The 26,192-nt window shown below is 47.9% G+C and overlaps 2 protein-coding genes across 5 annotated transcripts in view; one reads left to right on the top strand and one right to left on the bottom strand.

Annotated features, from left to right (window-relative positions):
• Positions 1-26,192, top strand: part of LOC105860094 (WD repeat- and FYVE domain-containing protein 4) — a 305,642-nt gene that overhangs the window by 239,019 nt on the left and 40,431 nt on the right. For all 3 annotated transcript variants that reach the window (XM_076010311.1, XM_012744548.3, XM_012744549.2), the window contains exons 48-50: positions 19,020-19,062; positions 20,133-20,252; positions 22,552-22,669. In XM_076010311.1, the coding sequence (XP_075866426.1) occupies positions 19,020-19,062; positions 20,133-20,252; positions 22,552-22,669 (281 nt within the window). The remainder of the gene's footprint in view (positions 1-19,019; positions 19,063-20,132; positions 20,253-22,551; positions 22,670-26,192) is intronic.
• LOC142875592 (leucine-rich repeat-containing protein 18) lies at positions 305-17,096 on the bottom strand. 2 transcript variants are annotated; one of them, XM_076010309.1, is made up of 2 exons: positions 16,989-17,096; positions 305-1,312 (listed from the first exon to the last, which is right to left on the bottom strand). In XM_076010309.1, the coding sequence occupies exon 2, from the start codon at positions 1,203-1,205 to the stop codon at positions 438-440; it is 768 nt and encodes a 255-aa protein (XP_075866424.1). In that variant the 5' UTR covers positions 1,206-1,312; positions 16,989-17,096; the 3' UTR covers positions 305-437. The 2 variants fall into 2 exon arrangements, with proteins under 2 accessions (XP_075866424.1, XP_075866425.1); XM_076010310.1 differs by lacking the exon at positions 16,989-17,096 and adding an exon at positions 13,015-13,095.

Genomic DNA, 26,192 nt, shown 5'->3' with positions numbered 1-26,192 from the left:
CCCACCGGCTCCCCTGCAGCCATTCTCTGAGACGCCTTACCTCTGAGGCCCAGACCCAGAGCATCCCACAGAGCAAGCTCCACCTCCAGGAGCTGGGGTGGGTTCTGAAATGCCAGGCTGCTGGCGGTAAGAGTGTGTGGCAGCACTCGCCGCCAGGCCACAGGCGCAGGCAGGAGAGTTCTGGGGCTGAAGTGAGAGGGACGCCCTTCCTGGGCCGCGTGCCTGTGTGTGTGGTGGAGAAGAGACACCTGCGCAGTGGCCAGGAACCAACAGCCCTCGGCCGACCCAATCACAAAGCCGGGGAAGCAGAGAATCAGGTGTTTTATAGGCTGGACTGAAGGGCTGTCACAGTCACAGGGGCCCTCCTTCTCTGGTGGGTACAGCCCCCCTTCCTTCTCCCCTTCCCCTTCCCCTCCTGCCTCAGGGTCAGGACCGCGTCACCTCCAGTCTTCCTGGGATTCCTTGGCCATGGAGTTGGGTGAGACCAGGCTGGAAAAGATGGCCTTTTTCGGTGCTGTCAAGGCCGTGTTCTTGATCTTATTCAGCTTGTCCCGGGCAACTTGGCATTTTCTCAGGCAGCCCGCACACAGATCCTTCTCCTCCACCAGGTATAGGTTCTCCAGCCTTTTGATGGAATCTATGAATGCTTCCGACTCCTCCGGCTTTGGAAAGGGGTTCCGCTTTGTGTTGAGCTTTTTCAGCTTGGGGAGTTTGGAGATGCTCACAGGGATGCTGCTGATCAGGTTGTCGTGGAGCCCCACCTCGTGCAGCTCCTTCAGGGCGCCCAGCGTGGTGGGCACGCTGTCCAGGTGGTTCAAGCCCAGGTTTATGGTGCGGAGGTTCTTGAGCTGGTTCAGCTCCACGGGCAGGCCGTTGGAGGTCAGCTTGTTGTTGCTGACGTTGAGGAGGAGCAGGCCGGTCATCTGGCCGATGGACTCGGGCAGCTTGTCGATGTAGTTGCTGTGCAGGTCCAGCCACCGGAGGTTCTGGAACTTGGAGATGGATTCAGGGATCTTCCTGATCAAGTTCCGGCTGAGGTCGAGCTCGTCCACATCATTGAGCCGCAGAATACACTTAGGGAAGGTGGTGATTCCCATCTTGCTCAAGTCAAGTCGTTTTCTCCCATCGAATGTGACTTTGATGCAGTTCTTGGCCACACTGAGGGTGATCTTCTTGCCCTTGGGGGCTTTCGTGCCTTTGGCCATGTTCTTTTAGCAGGGGAGTGTGTTTGAAGTACCCTTGTTGATGTTGTTCTGATGGGATGGTGATGGGTGTGAGGAAAAAGTCACATGAAACTACTTGAAGATAAACTCTGAAGGAACAGAAAAAACACCTAGTTAGGAGATGATGTAAAAAGAGAGAAAGAGGGTAGTGGGGAGGAATCAGGGTGTTGGCAAAGTAACCCAGCCAAGGATCTCCAGCCAACTGCCGCAGGGTCGGCCAGAGCGACCTTGACACCTGTCTCGCTGTGTGGTGCACACCCTCCCTGGGGAATTCCCTCGCTGTCCTGGACTTGCCATATGCCCCCACCCGGGGCAGCACATGTGTGTGTGTTGTGTGTCTGTGTGCATGTGCATGTTCTTGGATATCTGCCACTTCTCACACGCGGGCATAAATCTAGTATCTCCTTAAGTTATCACACAAGTTCCTGGGGAGGACCGCTGAGTTCTTGGAAGCAACATATGCCTGGAAATGAGGAAATCTGTGGGCATTAAGACTGACTTATTATATCCCTTTTCACCGGATAGACCCAGAGGGACTAGACAGGCCTTGGCTACTATCACCACAGAGCACCAGGAGCAGCGCAAAACAGCCTGATGCTCGCCCAGAAGCATCAGGGCGTCCCCTGTTCTCTTTGGTTCTGGAACCCTGTTTCCAACAACTCAGTGCCTCTTGCTTGGTGATTTTCTATTTTGGGACCGAGAGTCCCAAGCCAGGCAGAAGCGTGCTATTGGAAGACAGACGCTGGCGCTGGCTCGTTCCCCACAGGGCAGACCGGGAGGGTGCTCTGCAGTTCCTGTGCTCCATCTTCCAGTCCTTTATTAGGGTCCAAGTAGATATGACACAGGAACGTCCGGCAATCAAGCTGTTTGGGCCTATCATCACATGTTTTCCTCACCCAGGAATCCTCAGTATGCAAGGGAGATGTGTAGAAATGGCCTTTCTCAGGCTTATTATAAACCCACCATCACCACTCTTAGACAGAGGTCAGAGGGTCCCGGCCATTGCGAGTCCTGCTGGGTCCCAGCCTCCCGGGATGGACGGTGGTCTCCATATAAACCAGTGAAAGAATCCTTAGCTCTCAGCAGTGTCGATGTTCTTTGCACAGGCCTTGTAAGCTGGCCCTATGCTTTAGAAATTGTGGGCGTACCACATTTAAGTGTAAATGGCTGGTTACCCGAGACAGCACATGTTCATCTGTATGGAAGTTTCTATATCATTCAGCTCTTAGGATCCAGATAAGATAAAGCAACTTAAAAAAGAAAGCAGGTTTTCCAGTTCTTGCTGAGATGGAGTAAGCACACCCTGCCCTGCCTCACCCTGAAAGCAACTAAAGACCTTAGGCAGGTGTGTAGAGGAGCACCCCAGGATCTGCAGACAAATGGCATCAGGCAGGTCGGAGAAGAAATCCATAACCCAAAGTAACAGCACTCTGGCTGCATGTTTCCCGAATGTCCCTCCTCCCCTCAGCCGTGCCCCTTGGCCTGGACTCAAAGACAGCCCAGAACACAAACCTTGCACCAGGTAAGGACAGAGAGATTTCTGATTCCTAACAAGAGCCTCTCTTCTTGGTCCAAGAGCAGAAAGGATCAGAGAGAGTGAGGGGATCTGGGTCGTGCTCTGTTTGCTCCCCTCCTCTCCTGCCTCAGTCCTGGCAGCCCTGCGTCCGGGGGTCACCAGGCAGGCACCTAGCAGCCTAAGGAGGAACCGTCTTCTCTGACCAAACTGTGGTGCTGAGCGCCTGAGGTCTGGTTGCTTTGTTTCCTCCGCCTTACTGGCACTAGGCCCTAGAGGCAGAACAGTGGCAAGAAGTGTGCTGTAGCCCTACAAAACAAAATCCCGGCACTTCAGCCAAGAGACCAAGGAAAGGGGGAGGGCAGAGGTACTTCTGGGAGCCAAAGTGTCAGGGAGATTACAAAGAGGAGGGAGTTCAGAAAAACTGATTCACAAAGTTGTATATGAACTGTGGACTTGCCCTGAACCACTTTTACTTTGATGGGCTTTTAAAAAGGCCTGATTTAAGGAAAACACTGTATATAGTCATGCACTGCATAATGACATTTTTTTTTGGTCAACAATGGACTGCATATATGACGGTGGTCCCATAAAATTACAGTACTATATTTTTACCGTATCTTTTCTATGTTTACACACACATGTTACCATTGCCTGCAGTACTCAGCACTGTAGCATGCTGTGCAGGCTAATAGCCAAGGAGCAATAGGCTGTCCCATGTGGCCTAGGTGTGTAGTGGACCACCTCCTCTAGGTCTGTGTAAGCACTCTAGGACGTTTGCATAACGATGAAATTGCCTAGTGACACATTTCTCAGAATGCAACCCTGTCATTAAGCGAAGCATATCTGTATGTGCATGTGTGTGTGTCTATATCTAAGCCTGTATTTATATCTCAGAAGGAGTGGAAAAAGTTGTGCAGAAAAATATTTGAAGGAAAAACGGCTGAACATTTTCAAAAGTTGGTGGAAAACATAAAAATTACAATTGCAAGGAGCTCAGCAAATTCCAAATAGGATAAATGAACTCAAATAAATTCATATGCAGACACATAACCTCACTACTTAAAATTAAAGAAGAAACTTGAAACCTGCCGGAAAAGAATAACGCGTCGCCCTCAGGGGAACAGCGAAGGGACGATACAGGTTTCTCATCAGAAACCATGGAGGCTGGAGGTACTGAAAAATAGTTTTTAAAGTGCTGAAAGAAAAGAATGTCAGCCCAGACAGTGAAAGTGGAAAAGTAAAGATATTCTCAAATGAATTAAAAATAAAAGGTTTGGCCACTAGCTGAGCTGCTCTAAAAGAAATGCCAGAGGTAGTTGTTCAGATGGAAAGGTGAGCCTCACTAAAGAGAAACTTGGAGCTTTGGGGATCAAGGAAGAGCAGTGGACATGGCAAATATCTGGGTAAATATAACAGACTATTCCTTCCCTCTTAAGACCTTTAAAACATATATGTGGTTGAAAGCAAAAATTAAAACACTACCTGATGGGGTTGTCAAAGTATATAGATGTAATACGTATGACAACTACAACATAACGGGGGAAGTTAATGTAAGGTTTATACATTTCTTTTGAAGTAGTGAAATCTTAGTTCTAAGTACACTGCGAAAAGTTAAGAATGTGTATTTTAATCCCCAGAACAGTCACTGAGACAAATACAAAAAGATATAGCAATTAGTAAAAAATGATATATATACACACATATTGTTTCATTTATATACATATAAATGAAAACGAAACAGTTTAAAAATTCAAATAACACAAAAGAAGGCAGGAAAAGGAAAATAGAGGGAGCAAAAAAAAAATAACTATTAAAGTGGTACACCTAATTCATTACAATACTTACATTAAATAAAAGTGACCTAAACACACCAATTAAAAGATGCAATTATCAGCATGAATTGCAAAAGAAAAAGAAACAATTACATGTTATCTATAAAAAATGCATTTTAAATAAAGAAAAGCAAGTTAAATTAAGAGAATGGAAATAGATATACCATATAAACACTAAAGGAAGTTTAGAGCGACTTTATTAATATCAGACAAAGCATACTTCAGAGCAAGAAAATTTACCTCATAATAAGAAATCATAGAAGCCTTTTGCTGAATAAAAGAAGGCAATCTTGCAAGGCCCCTCAATGATTCCATTTATATGACGTTCTGGAAAAGCCTTAGTGATAGGTACAGAAGACAGATTTGTCGTAGGGGGCTTTGGAGTAGGGGAAATGTTTGACCATGAGGGAGTGGCACGAGAGAGTTTTCCGGGCAGTGGTACTGCCTGTACCCTGACTGTGATGGTGGCACATGAATCTGTACATCTTTTAAAGCTCCAAGAACCATGCAAAAGTGGGGCAATATTAATGTAGACAAATTGAAAAGTAATTTTTAAAAAACTTTAAACAATGGTGGGGCTCCATATTCTATTTCTGTCGCTTTCACTGTGGCTGCTTGCTCAGCCACACCGGAAGTCTGCCTTTGTTATGCCCCACACAGCCCAGTTCTGCCCCTTGAAGGGCATCCAGATGTGTGCTGTCTGGGCACGGTTGTGGCCTGGTGTGTGGCTGCCGAGTGTGAGCACCAGGGGGTGCTGTGCAGACCTCAGGGCACAGCAGTTGCTAGCTGGCACGTCACAAAGACAATCTACTGCACTCGAGTTAAAATCTTCACTAAAAAAAGATGAACTGAGATCAGAGAAGCCTACACTCTGATCTTATGCTTATCAATGTCTTCTCCCCATGGTAGGGTTGCCAAATTCAGCAAACAAAATCACAGGATCCCCTGTTAATTTGAGCTTCAGATAAATAACAGATAGTTTTTGTGTACATATGTATCCCAAATATGCGTAGTCCTATATTTTATTTGGTGACCCTAGCCCATGGGCCTGGGTTTATAAATAGTAAGTAAAGTTTCCTTTCCCCATGGTCCTTATTAGTCCTTTGGGACTGATTTCAGCCAAGTCCACGTGCCCATTCATGTATTCATTCATTTGTTCACTCACTGTATAAGTGTATTGAGTGCCTACTGACCATCAAACCTCTGAGCAACACAGGCAAACACTGAACAGGCTCAGTCCCCAAGACCAAATAGCCAAAATCTGGACCATCACCAATTCTGGCCACCAGATTCCCCTGAGCACCCAAAACCTGAGCTGCCTTTTGGTTTTTTCTTCTGTTTAAGATAAAATTCACCCAGCATGGGTTAGAGGGGTCCTGGGCAGGAAGGGGTGCTTCCAGCAGGATGGAAATCCAGCCAGCTGGGCCCCGCCGAGCCCGCTCCCGACAGCCCCCCACCCTGTGAGGAGGAGCCTGGCGGCTCTGATGGACGGTGAGGGGCAGCGTGAGCTGGCTGCAGAGCATGTCTCCATTAGGGAGCCTCGCTCCAATGGGCCCTTTGGCTCTGAGCTTGCCCATTAATCACCCCAAGGTAAAGCAGGGCTGGCTGAGAAAATGCATTTCTCCTACTCTCCAGCGAGTCTGGGTCCCCAGACAGCCCCGGCCAAATGGAGCATGGGAGCCCCCACCCCTTCATGTTCTCTGCAGTGCCCTGCCCTGGCTGGCACCCTCGTTCTCAGTTACGGAAGGCAGAGAGTGTCATGTTGCTCAGGGTCCATCCCGACCTCCTGAGCTGCCAGGTACCACGAGAAGCAGACCAATGCCAGGACCCGCTTCTCAGAGCGCCCCCCAAAACTGGGGACATCCGTTTTGTTATCCAACTCCATATAGCTAGCATCCTGCCCAGGGGGGCCAGCCCACTGAGTATGAGAGTAAATGTTGAACTCATTTCAACATTGAACTCATTGAACTCATTGAACACATTTCAATATGAACTCATTTCAACACTCAAAAGTGTAAACTCAGTGATCTTTTGCTACAACTCTTTTGTGGATTGTGCTTTTGCCTAACTCAAAGTTATGAACATTTCCTCTATTTTTCCCAAAAGTTTTATAGTTTTGTATTTTACATTCATATTTATACTTTACTAAAACTGGTTAGATGGCCTATTATTATCAATTCACAGAATTCCTCGAATATCAGCGTGGGACCAGCCCACACAAAGGAAGCTGGCAATTACAGGGAGGAAGAGATGTAAATGGATAAACAGACTCATGGCTGGTCAGATTCGTGGATGGATGAATAGATAGATATATGGGTAATAGAATTCATTTTCCATGAACAGCCTAGAAGCCCAAATATGAGAGGTTCCTAAATGTACTGTGTTTTTTTGTCATCTACAATTGATTCTTATGCTTTAGAAGAAGTGGACCAGTTGGTTTGACTTTAATTTCTAATTATTTTTTTAGTCTATTTAGTCATTGTGAATCAAACAGCATGATGGGACACCCCATGGATATCTAAATTAAAAAAGTAATGGCAACCTATATTTTAACACCATCAAAAATACTTGCAAGCGTTTCCAGTTGTAAGATCCTTATCATCACCATTACACTAGAACTTATCTGGTGCTTCACACTCCTGTGTCTTTGACTATGTTTTTAAATAAGACTGACTTCATTTCTACATATCTGATACCTCTGAATAGTTTGCTCACGCGATCTCACAATAATTATTTCACTCTTTTAACTGATACTGAATTGGAACACAGGAAAGACACATAGCAGAGCTGAAAGCTCCAAAGTTGTTGCCATTTCACAGCCAGTCCTTGGGACTAACTTCATAGGAAGTTCATGCCACGTGGATGAGAGATATCTTCTGCTTGTGGGGCATCTCTTCAGAGGAATGATGCAAACTTCCCTCTGCAGTTCACTCATTCAAAAGTGATTGCATTTGTTCTCCCGACCCTCACATTTACCAGGCATATAACGGCCGGCTCACCTTGCGGTGACTTCCCATGTGGCTTCTGCTCGTCTGTTCCTTGTGTCCTCTACCCCTTCCCAAAAGCCTAGGGCATCGCTGTGGGTCCCCTCTGTGGAGTGAGTATTTGGAGCGTCTCGCTGGGCCTCTGAAATTAGCACTCATTTTTTACTTAAGCGTGGTCGGTGCTGGGAAAAAGAATTGCCGTTTGTTCCCCGGCCAGGGACTGGGTTCTGTGCTGCTCGTTTTGGAGTGTTATCCGGATTCCGGAGTATAGACCCACTGGGGTATAAACATGAAGGGCTTTTAGTTTACCACTAGCTGCCCCCAGCTGTATTTTGTCGAGCCCTCCTTTCCCGTGGGCAGAAGGGCAGATTGCTGGGAAGGGGACAGGCTGGCAGCAGCCATTTCTGTGGCACTCACAGCAATAGCTCCACCGACGTCCTGGCAGAGCAGATGAGAGCCGGGGGGCAGGCGAGAGATGCAGACAGCAGGGATGGCGCCTTCCAGGACCCCACGGTTTGGGGCATTTTCTGACATCAATTTTGGAAATGCCACCAAATGTCCAGAGCCCTTCACCATTGTTCACTCAGGTGGCATGTTCTGAAGTAATTGCCACACACGTGCTGCTGAGCCCTTCATATATCTCTAATCTCCAGAGCAACTATGCAACGTGGCAACCCTATTTTTAAAATAAGAGAATTGAGACTCAGGGACAAAGCACAGCCAAAGCCAAACGGAGATGTGCCTGACACATAAGCTGGTACAGGACCCTTACACTCCACTTGCTCCCTGTGCTCCGGCAGCCAGATCCGCCTGGTCCTGGGAGCACACGGCTGCCCGACTCCAAGCAGAGGAAGCCATCCTGGAATCCTGCCACTCCACACGTCCACTTCAGCAACAGAAAGTTAAGGCTGCTGGCTCCCTGCTTCCCCAAGAAGGGGTGTTCCTATTTACAAGGAGTGTCACAGAGTCCCCGGACTCTGGGTGACCAGACACTCGCTCAGGTCCATTCTAACTTGGCATCGGTTGGCCTGGGAATGGCATCGGCACTGCCAGGCAGGCCGTGTAAAGGGGAATGAAAGGCGTGCTCCCCTGCGGAAGCAGCGGCCAACTCAGGGGAGGGGGAAGGAGGCGAAATCTTTGGCCAGAGCCCCACAGGGGTCAGTGATGCGGGTATCACACTGACCTGCTGGAGGGCAGGAACACAGGCAAATAGAGGTCGCTGAGAAAACCATTCCAGCTTGCCCCTTGACTGTCCACTCCACTGCCCAGGAGCCAATATGTAGGATGCTCATTTTCATAGTACACCGTATATGTGTATGTATATATCCAAGTACATATAGTATGAATTTGAGTATGAATTTTAACAGCATTAATGGGGTCATTTAACTGTAAGAACGTGGCAATTGACAATGAGAGAGAGAGAGTTCATGGGGCACACGCAATGCCACAAGCCAGTTCACTTGATAGGCATGTCCCCAAGTGGGCAGTGACAGAGACAGGGATCTGTTGTTGCTCAGCCTCTCCATGGCGTCCTGCCATGCTGAGTGTGAGTCAAAAGTGCAAGGGTCTTTCACCCAGCCTCTCCCGGGAACGGTAGCTAACTTCGCTCCCTGGCCCTCTGCGAAGCAGCAGCGACCTCTTCTGCCCGGGAGGCCTGCTGGCTGGCGTGGCCCTGGGAGGCTGTGTGCAGAACGCCAAAAGTTTTCTGCCACTTGAGCTCACTTGGAACTCTAACGGCTGTGAGGTGCACCTCCACCCTTCTCAAACGGTAGGGAGCCGTGTCGCAAGCCCGCCCCCCATCTTAGACCAGCCCTCGGAGGTGCGTCAGGCCTTTGCGCCACAAAGGGGCCTCTCCTTTGCCATTTCTTTCAGTCCCCACGACCCTCTTCTGGGGTAGGAGTGTCCCTCTGGTCCCACAGGTGAGGGGGCCACGTGGTGGGGCGAGGTGCGAGTGGTTTGTCCAAGCTCACAGAGCTGCCCTATCCAGGACTTCTGGGAGTGAATCTTCTCCCATTACATCAGAACTCCCCCCACGCCTGTAAAGCAGCAAACAGAATGCCTATATAAAAATTTTCAGGCCAGGCGTAGTGGCTCACGCCTGTAACTCTAGCACTCTGGGAGGCGGAGGCAGGCGGATCGCTCGAGGTCAGGAGTTCGAAACCAGCCTGAGCAAGAGTGAGACCCCCATCTCTACTAAAAATAGAAAGAAATTAATTGACCAACTAATATATAGAGAAAAATCAGCTGGGCATGGTGGTGCATGCCTGTAGTCCCAGCTACTCGGGAGCCTGAGGCAGGAGGATTGCTTGAGCCCAGGAGTTTGAGGTTGCTGTGAGCTAGGCTAATGCCATGGCACTCTAGCCTGGGCAACAGAGCGAGGGGAAAAAAAAATTTCAGCTTCACTGCATTTGGCAATTATCTGGTTAATTTGATCAACACAGCTCTGAGTACCTTACTGGGATATTATACATTTATAGCTTTGTCTGCCCCAAATATTATTTACTCCTCTGTCCTTAGCACCAGTATAGCCCTGCACATGTGCTGCCTGGGAAGCCATTAGCTGTCAAACTGCCCCTTGGCCCCTGGCGAATAATAAGAATTCAACTTTTATTTGGAGCAAAAGTTCCCAGGGGATCACATGACCCAATAACAAAAGATTATGATTTCTTATTGGTTTAATAGCATCTATTTTGTAATTCTGAATGTACTCTGTTTTAATTGGATTTGTTAAAGGAACAAAAGGGAATAGGTGCCTTACAATTAAAATAAAATATTAAGATTGCTACTTTAACAGACTAGAACTGCCTTGTTCATATGGTTGAAACACACAAACCAAGCTCAATACACACAAAAGCCAAAGAAGCAAAGAGCCAAAGGTGGACCCAGAAGCCTGAAACCCCATGGGGTGACTGTCCCTTGTGCTACAGACGACTTGTTTTCAGTGCCAGTATGCCAGACAGCCATTGTCCACTTTCTCCGTGCAGATGAGCGGACTGCGGCACAGAGGAGCCGCAGCGGTGCGGGGTGCAGCGCTCGGCCCGCCGGTCGCCCACTCCCCGCGCACCTTCCCACCACAGTCTCCCGCTCCCTCCTCTGTAAAGAGGGCGATAGAAGTGGCCATCTGCTCACATCTCAGCTTTTATTGTTTGCAGAGGATTTACACCGGCTGAAATGCTCCTTGGGTGTTTGTTTGGTTTGGTTTTTCTGCTGGATTTGCTCTCTCCTAAAATGAGAGTGTCACAAGAAACACAAAGGCGCCTGCTGTCCTCACTGCCTGTCTCGACCTGACCCATGGGTGTATATGTGGGTCGGGCAAAGAGAACACTCAAGAGCAGGCCGAACTTCTAGTGGGCCCTGGCACCTTCCATATATTTTCCCTCCTTTTGTCAAGCACTAACTCTGCAAGCTCTTCGCGTGCCCGTCTTATCTAATCCCACCACTCCGCCGAGCAGACGAGACGGCGAGGCCCCTGACAAGTCACAGCTCCTCGAGCACAGCCGGCGTCTGCCTGGTTCCCTTTCCTGGGACTTAACTGCCTTTTGGCTTTTCCATGCCAGTTTGACTTCACAGAGTCCGGCAGCAGTTTTGGTTCTCTGAGCCACCAGGGAAGCTCGACCCATCCCGTTCTCAGACGCTGCGGGTGCTGAGCTAGGCCCTGTGAGAACTTTCATCCAAGCCAGGTCAAGCCCCATCCACAAGGCTCATCCCTCCCTGCCCTGTGTGTTATCAGATCCAGCTCCAGGGGTTGAGCTGAGTTTCACTGGGGCTGGCAGAGAGCTCGAAACTGAAAATTGGCAGCGAACGGCCTCAGGCCTCGGCAATGAGCTGAGAGGTGGCCATGGGGCTCGTGGCCGTGGCCGGGGAGCCTGTCTCGCCCATGTGGAGGATGGGCGTGGCTCAGCTGCACACTTGGTGTTCTCTGGGTTCAGGGGACCTGGAAATGCCACTTAGCTTTCACTCTCATCACTCAGCTGACAGGAAGGGAGAAAGGCACGAAGTCCCCCTCCGCACGGGGCAGCAGTGGGAGAGACCCTGGGAGGCCCAAAAGGAAGCTGGAGCCACCAACATCAGGCACAGAAAACTGGTCTCTAGACAACTGGGGGCACCGAGCGGCTCTGCAGGCGGATAGTGGCTGTCTCTGCACCTCCCTTCTCCCCTGCAGTGATGAGAGTGAAAGCTAAGTGGCGTTTCCAGGTCCCCTGAACCCAGAGAACACCAGGTGTGCAGCTGAGCCACGCCCATCCTCCACATGGGCGAGACAGGCTCCCCTGCTGCGAGCACCATGGCCACCTCTCAGCTCATTGCCAAGGCCGTTTGCTGCCAATTTTCAGTTTTGAAAATTGAAGCTCAAACCCAGAAGGCACGTGAGTCACCCCAGCTTGAGGGCCAGTCACAGCTCTGTTCCTCCCTAGATGTGTGGCTTTGCACAAGTGCCTTAACCTCACTGAGCCCGTTTCATTGCCCAGGAGTGTTACTCCATACTTGGTTCGTATAACCTCTGTGCAGTTCATAAATGTACTGAGAACCTAGTATGTGCCAGACCCTTTGCAAAGCAATGAAATTAGGTTCCTGCCTTCAGACTGTGTATATGGATTATTCATATATACCCACTACAGGCCAGGCATTTTACAGACATTATAAGTGACTCTTATGATGATGGATTGAGTTTTATCTCCACTAGACAGATATAGCATCTGAGGCTCAGAGAGGTCAAGCAACTTGTGCAAAGTCACAACTACTAAGTAGAGGGCCTGCCTTTTCCCGCTATACCAGCCATGGAAATAGGGACTTGAGGAGTATGTTCCAGTGTGTTCCATGAAGTCCCTCCTTTTGCAAGGCCCAGCTTAGCCTAGGACTTAACCACTTGAGAGTGGGTTCCAGTGTTCAGGATAACTTGCAGAAGGAGTTTACCACCAGACTTCTCAAAAGACAGATTGTTATCCAAACCCCACTGCAGCTAGCAGTAATCAGGTTTGGGCTGCTGAAGTGACTGCGTTCATGGGCTCAACTCTGCTGAATGAACAAGCATTCTCATTTCAGTTTCCTTAAAGGGGCGACTGGTTGGGCGAAGGCAAGCAGCTCACAACTGGTCTCCGCCTGCTTATAGAGCAGCAAGACTGTTCCAGGAGACCCAGACCCTGGAGGGAGAATCCAGCAGGATCCCAAAGCCCTGCTGACTCACACACCTCCTTTCTCAAGCTCGCCCACGGCCCATGGCACGGAAGGACTCTCCACTGTGCCCCCAGCTAGCCGCCCTTCCTGGCTGGGGCTCAAGGCAGCTTCCTCCTTCCCTAAATAACACATTCGCTCATGTCTAGGGTTTGCAAATAAAGCATACTGGGAGAACAGGCATTTCCAAAGTTGCTTACTCAAAGGAGGGGAGGGAAAAAATTAGAGTTTGAAGCTATCGTAGTTTGGCAAAGTTAAATTAATAAATGCAGGACCAGAGCAAAACTTACCCTGTTAGTCCCTGTTTCCACTCCTCAACTGTGAAACTTTGTCACCAGGCAACAAAGGACTAGGGATCAATTAGCATAATCCTGAAGCCAGCCTAGGAAGTGAAAGGGCGCAGGCGCAGGGGAGAAGGTCTCCAGGGCGCAGGTGCAGGTCAGGCCCCGCCTGGCCCCCACAGACCCACGCCCAGGCCAGAACCTGCAATTCCTGCAGCTGTGCTTTGTCTCTTGGTTCACCCAGAGGATTAGAGGATGGGAGGAAGCTGGCTTTCCAGGGAACCGCCCACAGAGGGAAGAAGCCACGCCTTTCCCTTTGAAGGGACACATATTTTACTTCAGTGGCATTCAGTTCCATGAAATATCACTCCACTTCCTTCAAATTTGTCCAAATATGTTTCTGCTCTTTGGTTTCTGAGAGCAGTGTCTTTTATATATTTATTTATTTGAATTTGATTATCTCTTGCTGTTTTGTTTCTCTTTGCACCCTTTTTACACTATTAAATCAGGGTAACTATAATAGTCATAAAATCGTACAACTCTGCAGTCACTTTTTTCCTCAATTTATTGTATGTCATTAAATGCTGATGTGTAGTTTCCAAAATCTACATTGCGAAAGAATGCACAATACTGAGTCTCCTGGACTTTGCTTTTACTATTGTTTCCAATTTGGCACTTTCGTGAATAAGGCTGCAATGAATATATTTGTACATTTATGGTCTTTTTCTCAGTGTTTTTTCCTTACAATAAATTTCCAGAAATTGCTAAAATGAGTGAAACAAGCTAAGTGTTAAAATTATTATGCAAAGGATAAAACATGGTAGAAAAATACCTATGCAGAGATAAAAATGCTTTAAATTTCTCTACCGAGATATGAATTAGAAAATAAATACAATAATTGTCAAATAAATAAAGTAAATAATTTTAAACTCAAAATTAATCTAAGCAAAAAAAGTTTGGAAAGTACAGAAAAGCAAAATGAAATAACTTCAATTTAGAAATAAAAATAAGATAAATCATTAAGGGAGAATTAATTAACTATAAAAGTTTGAATACATGAACACCACCAGTATTTTATGTTTTGAGTCCAAAAATAAAATAAAATACATTATTTAGATAGTAAATGGATTGAAATGAATTAGCGAACGAAGATAACTAGAAAATTAAAAATTTCCCAAAACTTCAGTACCCAGAATATTTCTAATAAAAATGTATATAAAAATACATCATTTAAATTAGTAAATAATGTAAAATCATGAAACACATAAGCAAAATAAAATTAAAGAAGAAAAAACTACAAGAAGATAAATACACTTTAAAATGTAGATAAGTAAAACCTTACAAAAATTAAAACCACTGTGATTTTGGCATCTAAAGGTAACTTCATATTGCATAAACTTCCAGACTTTTAATACTTCTATAGCTTGATGTTATGGCATGGTTTTGCACTAATAATGTAGTAAATTTATGAATGCTCATTTTTTAACTAAAGGCCTCCAAATATATATCAAATACTAGTTTGTCAGGTGGCTGCTTTTAATGTGATCAGGATGAAGATTTTGTTGTTTGTCTACATTTGCTTCTTTTCCCCTGCAGAGGAAAGAGCCTGGTGTCCAGGTCAGGAGCCTGGTGTCCAGGTCAGGGCCCCGGGCAGGCGCTCTCAACAGCCCGGCACTTCAGGTCTTATGGGCACCTGCTTGGGCCAGGCCTGGAGGTGGGCGCCCTTTCACCCCTGCCCCTGCCTCCGTTCCCTCGTCTGTAATCGAGGCAACGGCTACGTCACTGGGTCTTTGTAAAAATTAGACAACAGGTAAAAGTCTTTGCAATCTGTATTGGGCTAGACAGTTATTAAGTGTTATTATTATGGGTCTAGAACTGTGTGCAAGATTTCTACAGGTTAGGGAAATAAAGAAAGGAAGTTATAGAAAGGGTCACTGCCCTGTTAGCCCAAGGGGATGTCTCTGGCTTGAAGAATGTCTGTCTCCTCGTGCATGTCTATGGACTGTTACCTAGACCGGGAAACCAGACTGTAGGCTAAACCACATTTACTTCTGAGAGGAAAGGAATGGGGAGTGTGTTTGGCTTCTCACTGGCAGGCCAAACTGGCAGGCCTGCTCATGCCACACGCTGTTCCCTGGCATCGCCCAGCTCACGTGCTTTCTGCTCTGGAGCCCCCGGAGAAAGGCTGTGCAAAGTATGGTTGCCCTATCCTGAGAAATAGTCCAAATCCTGTAGCAGGCATGTGTTCCAGTTTGCCAAGATTGGTGAATTTTCCTCTTATTGTGATTGTGTTTTTCTGAGACCTCTTAGCTCAAAAATCAAACCCCTCAGTTACTCACTAACCTGAATGAAACCCCTCAGTTACTAGCTGGTTTCACCATGTTCTCATAACTGTTTTGCAAATAGGCAACACAATGCAAGAGAATTTGGATGGGCAGTGGGATTTTGAGAAGTGTCTGCTTTAGCTCAGGGGCCCAGGTTAGCCCGGGGGCCCTCCTTAGACATCTGCCAGTTTAGGGTTTAGACCTAGCCTCCTGGTCCCAGAGGTGAGGAAGAGGATGGGCACAGACCTTCAGACTCCTTCCTGGACTGAGTGGGTGTAGCTTCCATCCAGATGGGTCTCTCAGCAGAGACCCTTTGTTCTGCGGGCTAATCCCTAGAGCTGAAGGCCCAGCTCTAGGCTCCTCTGCCAGCCCATCTAGGGGAGGCGGGAGCTCCTGGGAGGTGCCTTTAGCTCCCTCCACGTGGCCCACTCGGGGTTCTGGCTTCAGGGTGGAGTGGAGCTGGTTGGGCAGAGGGGCAGTGACACTATGGAGCTTGGGGTGGGGAAGGCCCCAGGGCCCCGGGCAGTGGCACCTAAGCTTATAAAGCACATCTAGGGAATGAAGGACACAGATTTGCTTGAAGCTCTGACTCGAGAGGGGAGGGGAGGCATGGGCAATATATATAACCTTAACATTTGTACCCCCATAATATGCTGAAATTTTAAAAAATGGGAAAAAAATGAAGCAGCGTGGGCAAAACTTACCCCTCAAAATAAGGGAGAATTTGAACCAAGTCTAGCTGCTGACCATGCAAGTTTGGATTTGGAGATAACCTCCCACCTTTGGAAGTAATCTGGCAGAGGCTGGTCACCTGCTCTGGGCGGCGAGGGCTGGCGGGTCGACGCGATGTCCTCTGTGGGCTCACGCATGCTAGCCCAGTGTGGGCGGGCTGGGTACCCTCCCATGTCCTCGCTGGCTTCCTCTGCATTCTGTTCTTCTCCAGTCAGCTCCCAGTTGCCCAGGAGCCCGGACTCCTGCCCTGGAGCTCAGTGCAGACCCCAGCAAGCCATGAGGAACTCCTCACAGCTGTCACCTGCTGGGCTAATGAGCAGGTGATCCCATTTATAGGTTGCACATTATTCTGAGACAAACCAGGAGGGGCCGGGCAAAGCCAAGCAGGTCTTGTCCAGAAGCAGGTCCCCACTCTGCTGCCACACTCTTCTTCTTCCCGGAGTGGAAGAGATCCACCCTGCTCTTGCATAGCACCAACACCCACCAGAACCAGCCTTTTCCAGACCCGTGGGTGCACTAGCTCTTCCCACGCTCCTGCGTGGCAGGTGAGGTCAGCATGTTGCAAAGAGGAGATCACAGTCAGAGAGGGTTGGGGTCTTGCCTAGGGCTCCCCCGTTAAGGGGTGGAGGTAGAATTTGGATCCAGGTATCCTTGACTCCAAAACCAGAGCTCTTTCCCATACTGCCTCCTCTAGACTCCTCTAGGCTTCAGAAAGCCAAGAGTCACCTCTAGCATCTCGTTTAATCTAAACTTTGCACGATAATGGTAGGTGACGCAAGATGCAGTTCACTAACTCTTAAGGAAACACTTTCAAGTAATCACCAGATATGTACAATATTCATACAGACCATTTCTAGAGTTCTGTAATTGCCTTCAGATTAATATAATTTTAAAAGAATATTTAAACATTTTAAAAATAGAACTCACCTTTGGTTAGGTGTCTGGGCACTGCTGGAAGGTGCTGGCGCCTTTTCTGATGGTGCCAGGAATGATGGATCTTCCTTGGAGCTCATAGCTGATGAAATGAAGAAGGGGCTGGTGAATACCTTTCTCTTCTGCACACCATTCCGCCTGATGGCAACATCACAAATGACCACAGGCAAAATTCTAGAACCCGTCCCGAAAGGGAGGGTGGCAGAAGCTGTATATCATTTCCTGGACCCTAACGGCATATTTAGCTTCCTCTTCTTGCTGCCTGTCAATTTCTAGACCAGGGCAGCAAGATTAGCAGGCTTTGGCCTGCCAGCTGCACGAGCTCCTGGTTTGAAGGTTCGGCTCACATCCTTTTCAAGGTGATGACCTTCACGGTCTCCAGCCTGGGCTCTGCCCTTGTTCACAGCCTTAAGCGCAGCCTGCGCTCCAGAACTGGGACGGGTGGCGGGATCGCAGACAGAGCGAGAGAACCAGGTCTTCGCTTGAGCCATTGCAAACTAAAGTAATAAATCTGACCATGTTTTGCCTCTGTTATTGTTGTTTACTTGGATAAAATGGCCCAAATTGATGACTTTTTTATTAGGGAGGAAGAAGGGAATCCGGCCTGGAAGCTTCTGCTTATGGAAAACCTGCCAGTAAAGACTTGAGTGCAGAGGGGTGGGGAGCCGGGACAGGTGATGTGATGGTGGGGCTGTGAGGGGAAGGTGCAGAGGCGGCGTCCCCACTGGGCACCTGGGCAGCCAGGCCTTGTCTAGACGGGGGCCGGAGGGGTCTGTGCAGTCTGTGCAGGTGGGGCAGGTGTACGTGGGGAATGAGTCTGGGGGCCCCTGAACAGGGCTGTGGCAAAGGGAATGGGTGGAGCGACGGGACGTGATTTGGCTTGGTGTGTTGGAGCATCTTGATCCGGAACCCGGTCTTGTTAGTAGACAAGAGTGGGGAAGAAAACGGAGCTGGGAAAGGAACTGGGGGGCACTGTGGAGGCTGAGGAAGTGGGCTCTGCACAGAAATCCCTGCTTAACACAGGGGCGTTTCAGATGGAGAGGGAGGGCCCTTCTCCATGCCCTCCGCAACACGGCATGTTGTCACACTTTTAAACTCCTTTCTTCCAGAGTGGTCAACAGTGGTACATCATTGGCTGGATTTGTGTGTCTTGATTTGTATATCTTAACAAATATAAATTTGTATATCTTAACAAATATAAATTGGTACCGCCTTTTAAGAGAACAATTCAACCAAAGGCAGCGAAACTGGAAATGCTCATACTTTTTAACCCAGTAGTAGCATGGCTAGAAACCTCTCTCATGGGCACAGTCACTGAAGTACCCGGCGGTGTGTGTCCAGGGTGGTCACACAAACAGGCTGTGAGGGCAAAGGGCAAGTCGGTCTGTCACGACGCACCCACGCAGTGGCATCCCGAGACTCCAGAAACAGGATGCGATAGAGCAACACGAGCCGGTCCCCAGTGCCGTGCAGCAAGTGAGGCCGGGGAGACCTGAGCACACGCTGCGAACCCGTGTATGGCCGGGCGTGGCAGAGAGGCGGGCATATGGGCAAAAGTTTTCTGGAATGGTACACTAGAAACTGCTGGCGGTGCATAATTCTCGAGCCAGAGCAGCAGTTTGGAGACTCTTGCACTGCATGGCCTTCCATAGTGCTCGTGTTTCCTGCCGTGTACATAGAGGATGCCCTCTCGCCAAAAGGGGGGTCAGGGTGGGCAAGGAAGGCCAGCGTGGCCGTGGGAATCCAATGTGGGCTGTGAGGGAGGCCCCGACCCTGCGGCTGCATGTTCCTGAGACTGCCTGTTGTGGGGTCACACAGGAGGACGGCGCGGCAAGAGCCTAACTCAGCGGGGCAGGGTGGGGTGGGAAGACCTGGGTGCTAGTCTCCCCACACCCCCCCCCCCGAGCGTGGCTGTGGCTTTCCTGGGTGCCCTGGCCCCATAAGGGCCAGGAGGACCCCACATCTCCCTGGTTCATGTTCATGCCTTGGGATGTTTGGTCACCACCATGGTTTTCTGTCCCACAGGAGATACCCCGGATCCGACAAGACCATGCTGCAGAAGTGGCAGGTACAGTTGCTCCTCCGGAGGGAATGCAAGTCAGAAAATAGCTCCGCCCAGTGGTGGAGGGAAGAAGTATGCAGATTAACAAGAAGGGGGCTTCTTTTTGTTTGTTTGTTTAATTTACCAAACGTCCCAACGTTTCCCTGAGCAGGTCTCAGTGGAGGACGGCAGAACTTGAGCATTGCAGTTCCAGCTGGGGCGTAGCGTGGAGGGGGTGGGGGTGCATGTCTGCTGCCTCTGAGTGTGCGTGCACACGCCCCATCCATGGAGCACGCACATTCGTCACTTCTTGTTCCTGGGAAGACACAGGCGGCTTCCAGCCTGCACGAGTTGACATTCAGCCCAGGGTTCTCATGAAAGGAAGGGACCCCAGGCGGACCAGTTACAGAGATTATGGGACAACAAGAAACTAGCTCTTGGTCACTCGTGTCCACAATCCTCGCCCTGGGAGCAGGCTGAGGAAAGGGGAGACCTGAGCATGCAGGTCCCACGCTGGTGATGATGGCTCATGCCCCAGGTGGCCTTGGTGAATTGTTCCCCACACTGTTCATCTTAAGGCGGCGCCTCGGGAGAGTGTCATCCCAACAAGCAGTGTTATTCCCACAGGGACAAGGACAAGGCAGCCCCCCAAGTCCCAGAGGAAGACAGAGCATTCAGCCCAGGAGCGAGGGCCCCCTTCTCTGTGACTAGCATGTCCCCTCAGCTTATTTTTCTAACCAGCAAAAGGTCAGCAGCAAGTTTACCCACAGATTTTGTGCTATTACTTTTTAGCAACATTTGAGTATGAATTCAGCAGTTAACACACAAGAATGCTTTATCCTTGGCTTTGCATTGCTGAGCTGTGTTTTATTTTCTGGCCGGCTTTGCTTCCTGAACATACTTGCTTCATTCAGTTCAGACTGAAATGATTGCGGACTCCCTGAGTCGGCACCGCCCGCGGGGATGCGTCGGGACGCCGGGAAGGCCTGTCCTCCCCAAGAAAGCCAGGGCTCCTGCTGAGGGCTGGGCGTGAGGCCCAAGGCCTCGGGAGAATGTCAAACATGTTCCGCCTGTCCCCTCTTTGTCTCTTGTGGTAGAAAAGGGACATCAGCAATTTTGAATATCTCATGTACCTCAACACCGTGGCTGGGAGGACCCACAATGACTGCACGCAGTACCCAGTGTTCCCCTGGGTCCTCGCGGACTACACCTCAGAGGTAAGGCGCCGCGCAGAGACGGCCGGCCGGCCTGACGCCCCTCACCCCGTGGCCAGAGCACGCGAAATCGGTGTCCAGAGCCTCTGCGAGGCGGTTCAGTCCCCTGGGCCTGGGTCCCTGGCCTGACGGCTGCTCGTGCTTGGATCTCTCGGCCTGCAGCCGTCTTCCGAGTCTGGCTGTCTGGGATCCCGATGAGCACAGTTGCCAAGATGCGCCCCAGATGTTTCCGGCTTACTCTCTATAGTGAAGGCAACTGGCCCTGTCTGCTAAGACGCTGCCATAGCCAGCACCGGGGCGCAGCTGCCGTGGCGGCGAGCTGGCCGGGGAGTCGGTTCCTAGAATCAACATGGACAGAGAGGGGGAGAGGGAGGGAGAGAAAGAGGAAACGGGAGGGAAGGAGAATGAGATAGAAATACAGGGGAAACACACACTCTCCCTATAACTCCACCGCTGCAGTGACCCAGAGGATGGCAGCGGGCCTCACCTAGGATCTGCTAAGGCAGGTAGCTGCAGTCACAGGGAAGCTGGTGGCGAGAGGGCAAGGCCAGAAGACGCATCTCTTCTGCCCAGGGCTGCCTGGGTGGCAGAACCCTAGGACTTGGGAGAGGAAGACTTGCTCTTCCTCTTTGTGATCTCCGGGCCCCACTAAAGACGCTGAACGCGGCAAAACTTGTCTCACCGCCAGATGCTGCTGCTCGTGGTACTCACGGTCCATCTGAGGCAGAGGCATTTCAAACGCAAAGCTTACACGTTGCAAAGTGGTGGTTTACAAGCCTTTTTCCTTTAGTCTATACCATGTATTTAAAAATTTTATTATTTATCAACATGTAAAAATTGGGAGATTTCTCCTAAAAGAATCTGGGTTTCCAACGTCTTTTGGAAAATCAGGCTGTCTGGCAACTAGGGAGCATTCTGACCTGGCGAGGTTGCTGGGGCTGAGTGTGGGTCTCCACATGTCCCCTCCCTCCCGCCCTGGGGCCTCAGGAGGCGATGCCTCACTCTCCCGGCTTCTGCAGGCGTTTGGGATGCTGGCGCCCTCGGCAGAGCCGCCGCCACAAGAAAGAGGGTCACACAGAAACACTGCCTCCTGGGAAGAAATGTGAACCCTGGAGTACACAGCTCCTCCCCTAACGCAAGAACATTTCTGCTAAAAGAACTGTCTCTGAGGTGTCAGCAGAAAAGAAGCCAAACTCTGTAAAATAATTTAAAGAGGTTTATTCTGAGGCAAATTTGAGGACCATGACCCTGAGCCACGCCCAAGAAGCGTTCAGCAAGTGGACTCGCTGTGGCTGGGTTACAGTTTGGTTTTATACATTTCAGGGACACGGGTTACAGGTAAAGTCATAAATGAATGCTTGGGAGGCATACCTTGGTTTGGCCCAAAAAGGTGGGTCATCTCCAAGTGGTGACTTATAGGCTACAGGGGGACTTAAAGACTCTTTGACTTATAATTGCTTTAAAAAAATGAAGCTTTGTCTAAAGACTTGGAATGTTTTTAAGTTAAGATAAGGAAGTCTGTTAATCAGAGACAACTACTGGCCATATGTTTGTTGTGTAAATTGAGGGCCTGCAGGTTTGTCCTGCATAGCCTTAGGCCTGTCAATGGGTTACAAAGGATGAACCCAAGAACAGGGGGGGACATGATGAGGCAGGTCCTCCTCATGGCTGGCAGTTCAGTTTTAGGATACCCCTTCTCCAGGAGGGGTCCATTCACTTAGCAGATGGGGGAGCCTTAAGATTTTATTTTAGTTCACAGAGGGCACCGGGCCCTGAAGCTCTTCATGTCTCCTCTGTTGTGTGTCCCAAGGACAGGGCAGGCTAGTCCTTGCATGCTTTCACTGCCCAGAAGGGCCTTCAAAAAAATGAAGTAGTTCTTCTCATTTCCCTCCAAACCAGATGACTTCTAATTTCATATAAAATCAGTTTTATTTTAAGCAAGGACCCTGAACTATTGGAATAAATTACTCCATGAGAGCAAGAGCCAAATGTCTTATAGACAATGGGAATTCTTTTGAAAGTCTCTTTTCCGTAAAGGGTGGCCATGTTCTGATTTGGGTCAACTTGAACAGGTTCAGTGTGAACTCAATCTTCCCCTCCTCTTATTTTCCATCTCTCCCCTTTTAAGTCTTTCTGGCTCACTGGCTTCAGGGCCATAAAACCCCAGCCTGCCAGCTAATCACTAGAGGGGTCAGAGCAAATGACAATAAACCAATAACGAGAACCATAAAACTGGAGAGCGAGGCTCCTAGGGCATAAGGGGTGTGAGGGAGTTAACGCCAGCTGAATATCTGCCTTCTAGACGTTGAACTTGACAAATCCCAAGACTTTCCGGGATCTTTCAAAGCCTATGGGGGCTCAGACCAAGGAAAGGAAGCTGAAATTTATCCAGAGGTTCAAAGAAGTTGAGAAAACTGAAGGTGAGTAGATGCAGTGCCGCTCGTCTGAGTGGGCTGCAATGACAGCTGACGGCAGCGCGGGCGCTGGCCTGCAGACGATGGCATCCCAATGGAGAGCGCTCGCATCCAGGCTAAGAATCACCTGGGAGCTTCTAAAAATTACTAATGTCTAGGCACAGCCCGCCCCTAGAAATTCTGATCTAAATAAATCTGTGATGCGGCACAGCCCTGGTGATTCTGCTGAGAAGCCTGGACAGAAAGGCATCATGCTAAGGGCCAGAACTCCAGACCTCGGGGCAGGCAGTGGCGAGGGAGCTGATGATCATTCAGCCCTTTCTACAGGCCAGGTGCAGGCCGACCTTCCCCACACACAATGTCTCGTTTCACAGAGAAGGAAACTGACACAGAGAGTTTAAGCAACTCACCCAAGATCATGCCTCACAAGGGCAGAGCGTGCACCTGGCTGGCTCTAGAACCGGACTTCCTCCGTCTGCACAGCTCCTTTACAAGTTTTGCCACATTTACATGTCCGCTGTGCTCTTACTGCCTTAATGTTTTTCTTTAGGTCTACTCCCTAAACTTCAATAAATGTGTGTTTCTTTTCTTATTATTTCAGCATATTATGGGGGTACAAATGTTAAGGTTACATATATTGCCCTTGCCTCCCCTCCCCCCTCGAGTCAGAGCTTCAAGCGTGTCCATCCCCCAGAGGGTGCACATCACACTCATTATGTATGTATTTACCCATCCCCTCCTCCCCCTCCCATCCGCCCGACACTCGATAAATGGTATTCCTATATGTCCACTTAGGTGTTGATCAGTGAAACCAATTTGCTGGTGAGTACATGTGGTGCTGGTTTTTCCATTCTTGAGATACTTCACTTAGTAGAATGGGTTCCAGCTCTATCCAGGAATATACAAGAGATGCTATATCACCATTGTTTCTTAAAGCTGAGTAGTATTTCATGGTATACATATACCACATTTTATTAATCCACTAGTGTATTGATGGGCACTTGGATTGTTTCCGCATCTTTGCAATTGTGAACTGTGCTGCTATAAACATTCAAGTGCAGGTGTCTTTTTTATAGAGTGTCTTTTGTTCTTTTGGGTAGATGCCCAGTAGTGGGATTGCTGGATCAAATGGTAGATCTACTTGAATTGCTTTAAGGTATCTCCATATTGCTTTCCACAGAGGTTGAACTAGTTTGCAGTCCCACCAGCAGTGTAGGAGTGTTCCTATCTCTCTGCATCCACGCCAGCATTTATTGTTTTGGGACTTTTTGATAAAGGCCATTCTTACTGGAAATAAGTGATATCTCATTGCAGTTTTGATTTGCGTTTCACTGATGATTAGAGATGTTGAGCATTTTTTCATTTGTTTGTTGACCATAATTCTGTCTTCTTTTGAAAAGTTTCTGTTCAAGTCCTTTGCCCACTTGTTGATAGGGTTGTTTGATTTTTTCTTGCTGATTTTCCTGAGTTCTAAATAGATCCTAGTTATCAGCCCCTTATTGGATGTGTAGCATGGGAAAATTTTCTCCCATTCTGTGGGTTGTCTGTTTGCCTCCTGACAGTTTCTTTGGCTGTCTAAAAGCTTTTTAATTTGATCAGGTCCCATTTATTTATTTTTGCTGTGGCTGTGATTGTCTTTGGGGTCTTCTTCATAAATTCTTTGCCTAGGCCAATGTCTAGAATAGTATTTCCAATGTTTTCCTCTAGAATTCTAATAGTTTCACACCTTATGTTTAAGTCTGTTACCCAGCGTGAGTTGATTTTTGTGAGAGGTGAAAGGTGTGGATCCTGTTTCAGTCTTCTACATGTGGCTATCCAATTTTCCCAGCACCATTTATTGAATAAGGATTCTTTTCCCCAGTGTATGTTTTTGTCTACTTTGTCGAAGATTAGATGGTTATATGAGGATGGTTTTATATCTGGGTTCTCAGTTCTGTTCCACAGGTCAATGTCCCTATTCTTGTGCAAATAGCAAGCTGATTTAATTACTACAGCTTTGTAGTATAGTTTGAAATCTGGCATATTGATATCTCCCATTTTGTTTTTATTGCCTAGAATTGCTTTTGCTATATGGGGTCTTCTCTGGTTCCAAATGAAGTGTAAAATTATTTTTTCTATATCTGTGAAAAATGATGTTGGTGTTTTAATAGGGATTACATTGAATCTGTATATCAGTTTGGGTAGTAAAGACATCTTAACAATGTTGATTCTGCTGACCCAGGAACATGGTATGGATTTTCATCTATTTACATCTGCTGCTATTTCCTTCCTCAGTGTTTCATAGTTCTCCCTGTAGAGGTCTTTTACCTCCTTAGTTAAATATTTTCCTAGGTACTTTATTTTCTTTGTTGCTATTGTGAAGGGTATTAAGTTTTTGATTTGGTTCTAAGTTTGACTGTTATTGGTGTATAGGAATGCCTCTGATTTGTGTATGTTGATTTTGTATCCTGAGACTTTACTAAATTTATTTATCAATTCCAGGACTCTCTTGGTTGAATCCTTGGGATTTTCTAAATATAATATCATATCATGGGCAAAGAGTGAGAGTTTGATCTCTTCTGCCCCCATTTGGATGCCTTTAATTCCACTTTCATCTCTGATTGCCATAGCTAGGACTTCCAGCACTATGTTGAATAGAAGTGGAGATAGTGGGCAACCTTGACTGGTTCCAGTTCTAAGTGGGAATGCTTTCAATTTTCCCCATTTGGTATGATGTTGACTGTGGGTTTGTCATATATGGCTTGTATCATTTTTAGGTAAGCCCCTTCTATGCCTATTTTGTTAGTGTTCTTATCATAAAAGGGTGTTAAATTTTGTCAAATGCTTTTTCTGCATCTATTGAAAGGATCATATGATCTTTGTTTTTGCTTCTGTTTATGTGGTGAATTAGATTTATAGATTTGTGTATGTTGAACCATTTCTGCATCCCTGGAATGAAGCCCACTTGGTTGTGATGGATTATTTTCATGATAAGCACCTGGATTCTGTTAGCTAGGATTTTGTTGAGAATTTTTGCATCTATATTCATAAGTGATATTGGTCTGTAATTTTCTTTTTTGTTGCATCCTTTCCTGGTTTGGGTATCAAAGTGATGTTGGCTTCCTAAAATGAATCGGGTTTCCTTCTCAATGTTGTTGAATAATTTCTGCAAGAAAGGCACCAGTTCTTCTTTGTAGGTGTGGTAAAATTCGAGTGTGAAACCATCTGGTTCAGGACTTTTCTCTTTGGGAAGGTTTTTAATTGCTGTTTCTATTCTGGCACTGTGATATTGGTCTTCTCAGGAATTCTATTTCTTCCTGGTTGAGCCAAGGGAGGCTGTGTGTTTCTAGAAATTTGTCCATTTCCTCCTCATTTTCCAGTTTGTGTGCATAAGGTTTTTGTAGTATTCATAGATTATATCTTGTATATCTGTGGCATCAGTAGTAATATCTTCTTTTTTTTTTTCCTGATGGAGCTTATTAGAGATTTCTCTTTTCTGCTTTTCATTAATCTAGCCAAAGGCATGACAATTTTGTTTATTTTTTTGAAG

The sequence above is a fragment of the Microcebus murinus genome, chromosome 14 (assembly GCF_040939455.1).
Source record: "Microcebus murinus isolate Inina chromosome 14, M.murinus_Inina_mat1.0, whole genome shotgun sequence".
NCBI lineage: Eukaryota > Metazoa > Chordata > Mammalia > Primates > Cheirogaleidae > Microcebus > Microcebus murinus.
This window is presented reverse-complemented; position numbering and strand designations above follow the sequence as displayed.

Coding starts and splice junctions, on each gene's coding strand:
- LOC142875592 (XM_076010309.1), bottom strand. CDS start 1,205: ATGGCCAAAGGCACGAAAGCCCCCAAGGGCAAGAAGATCACCCTCAGT.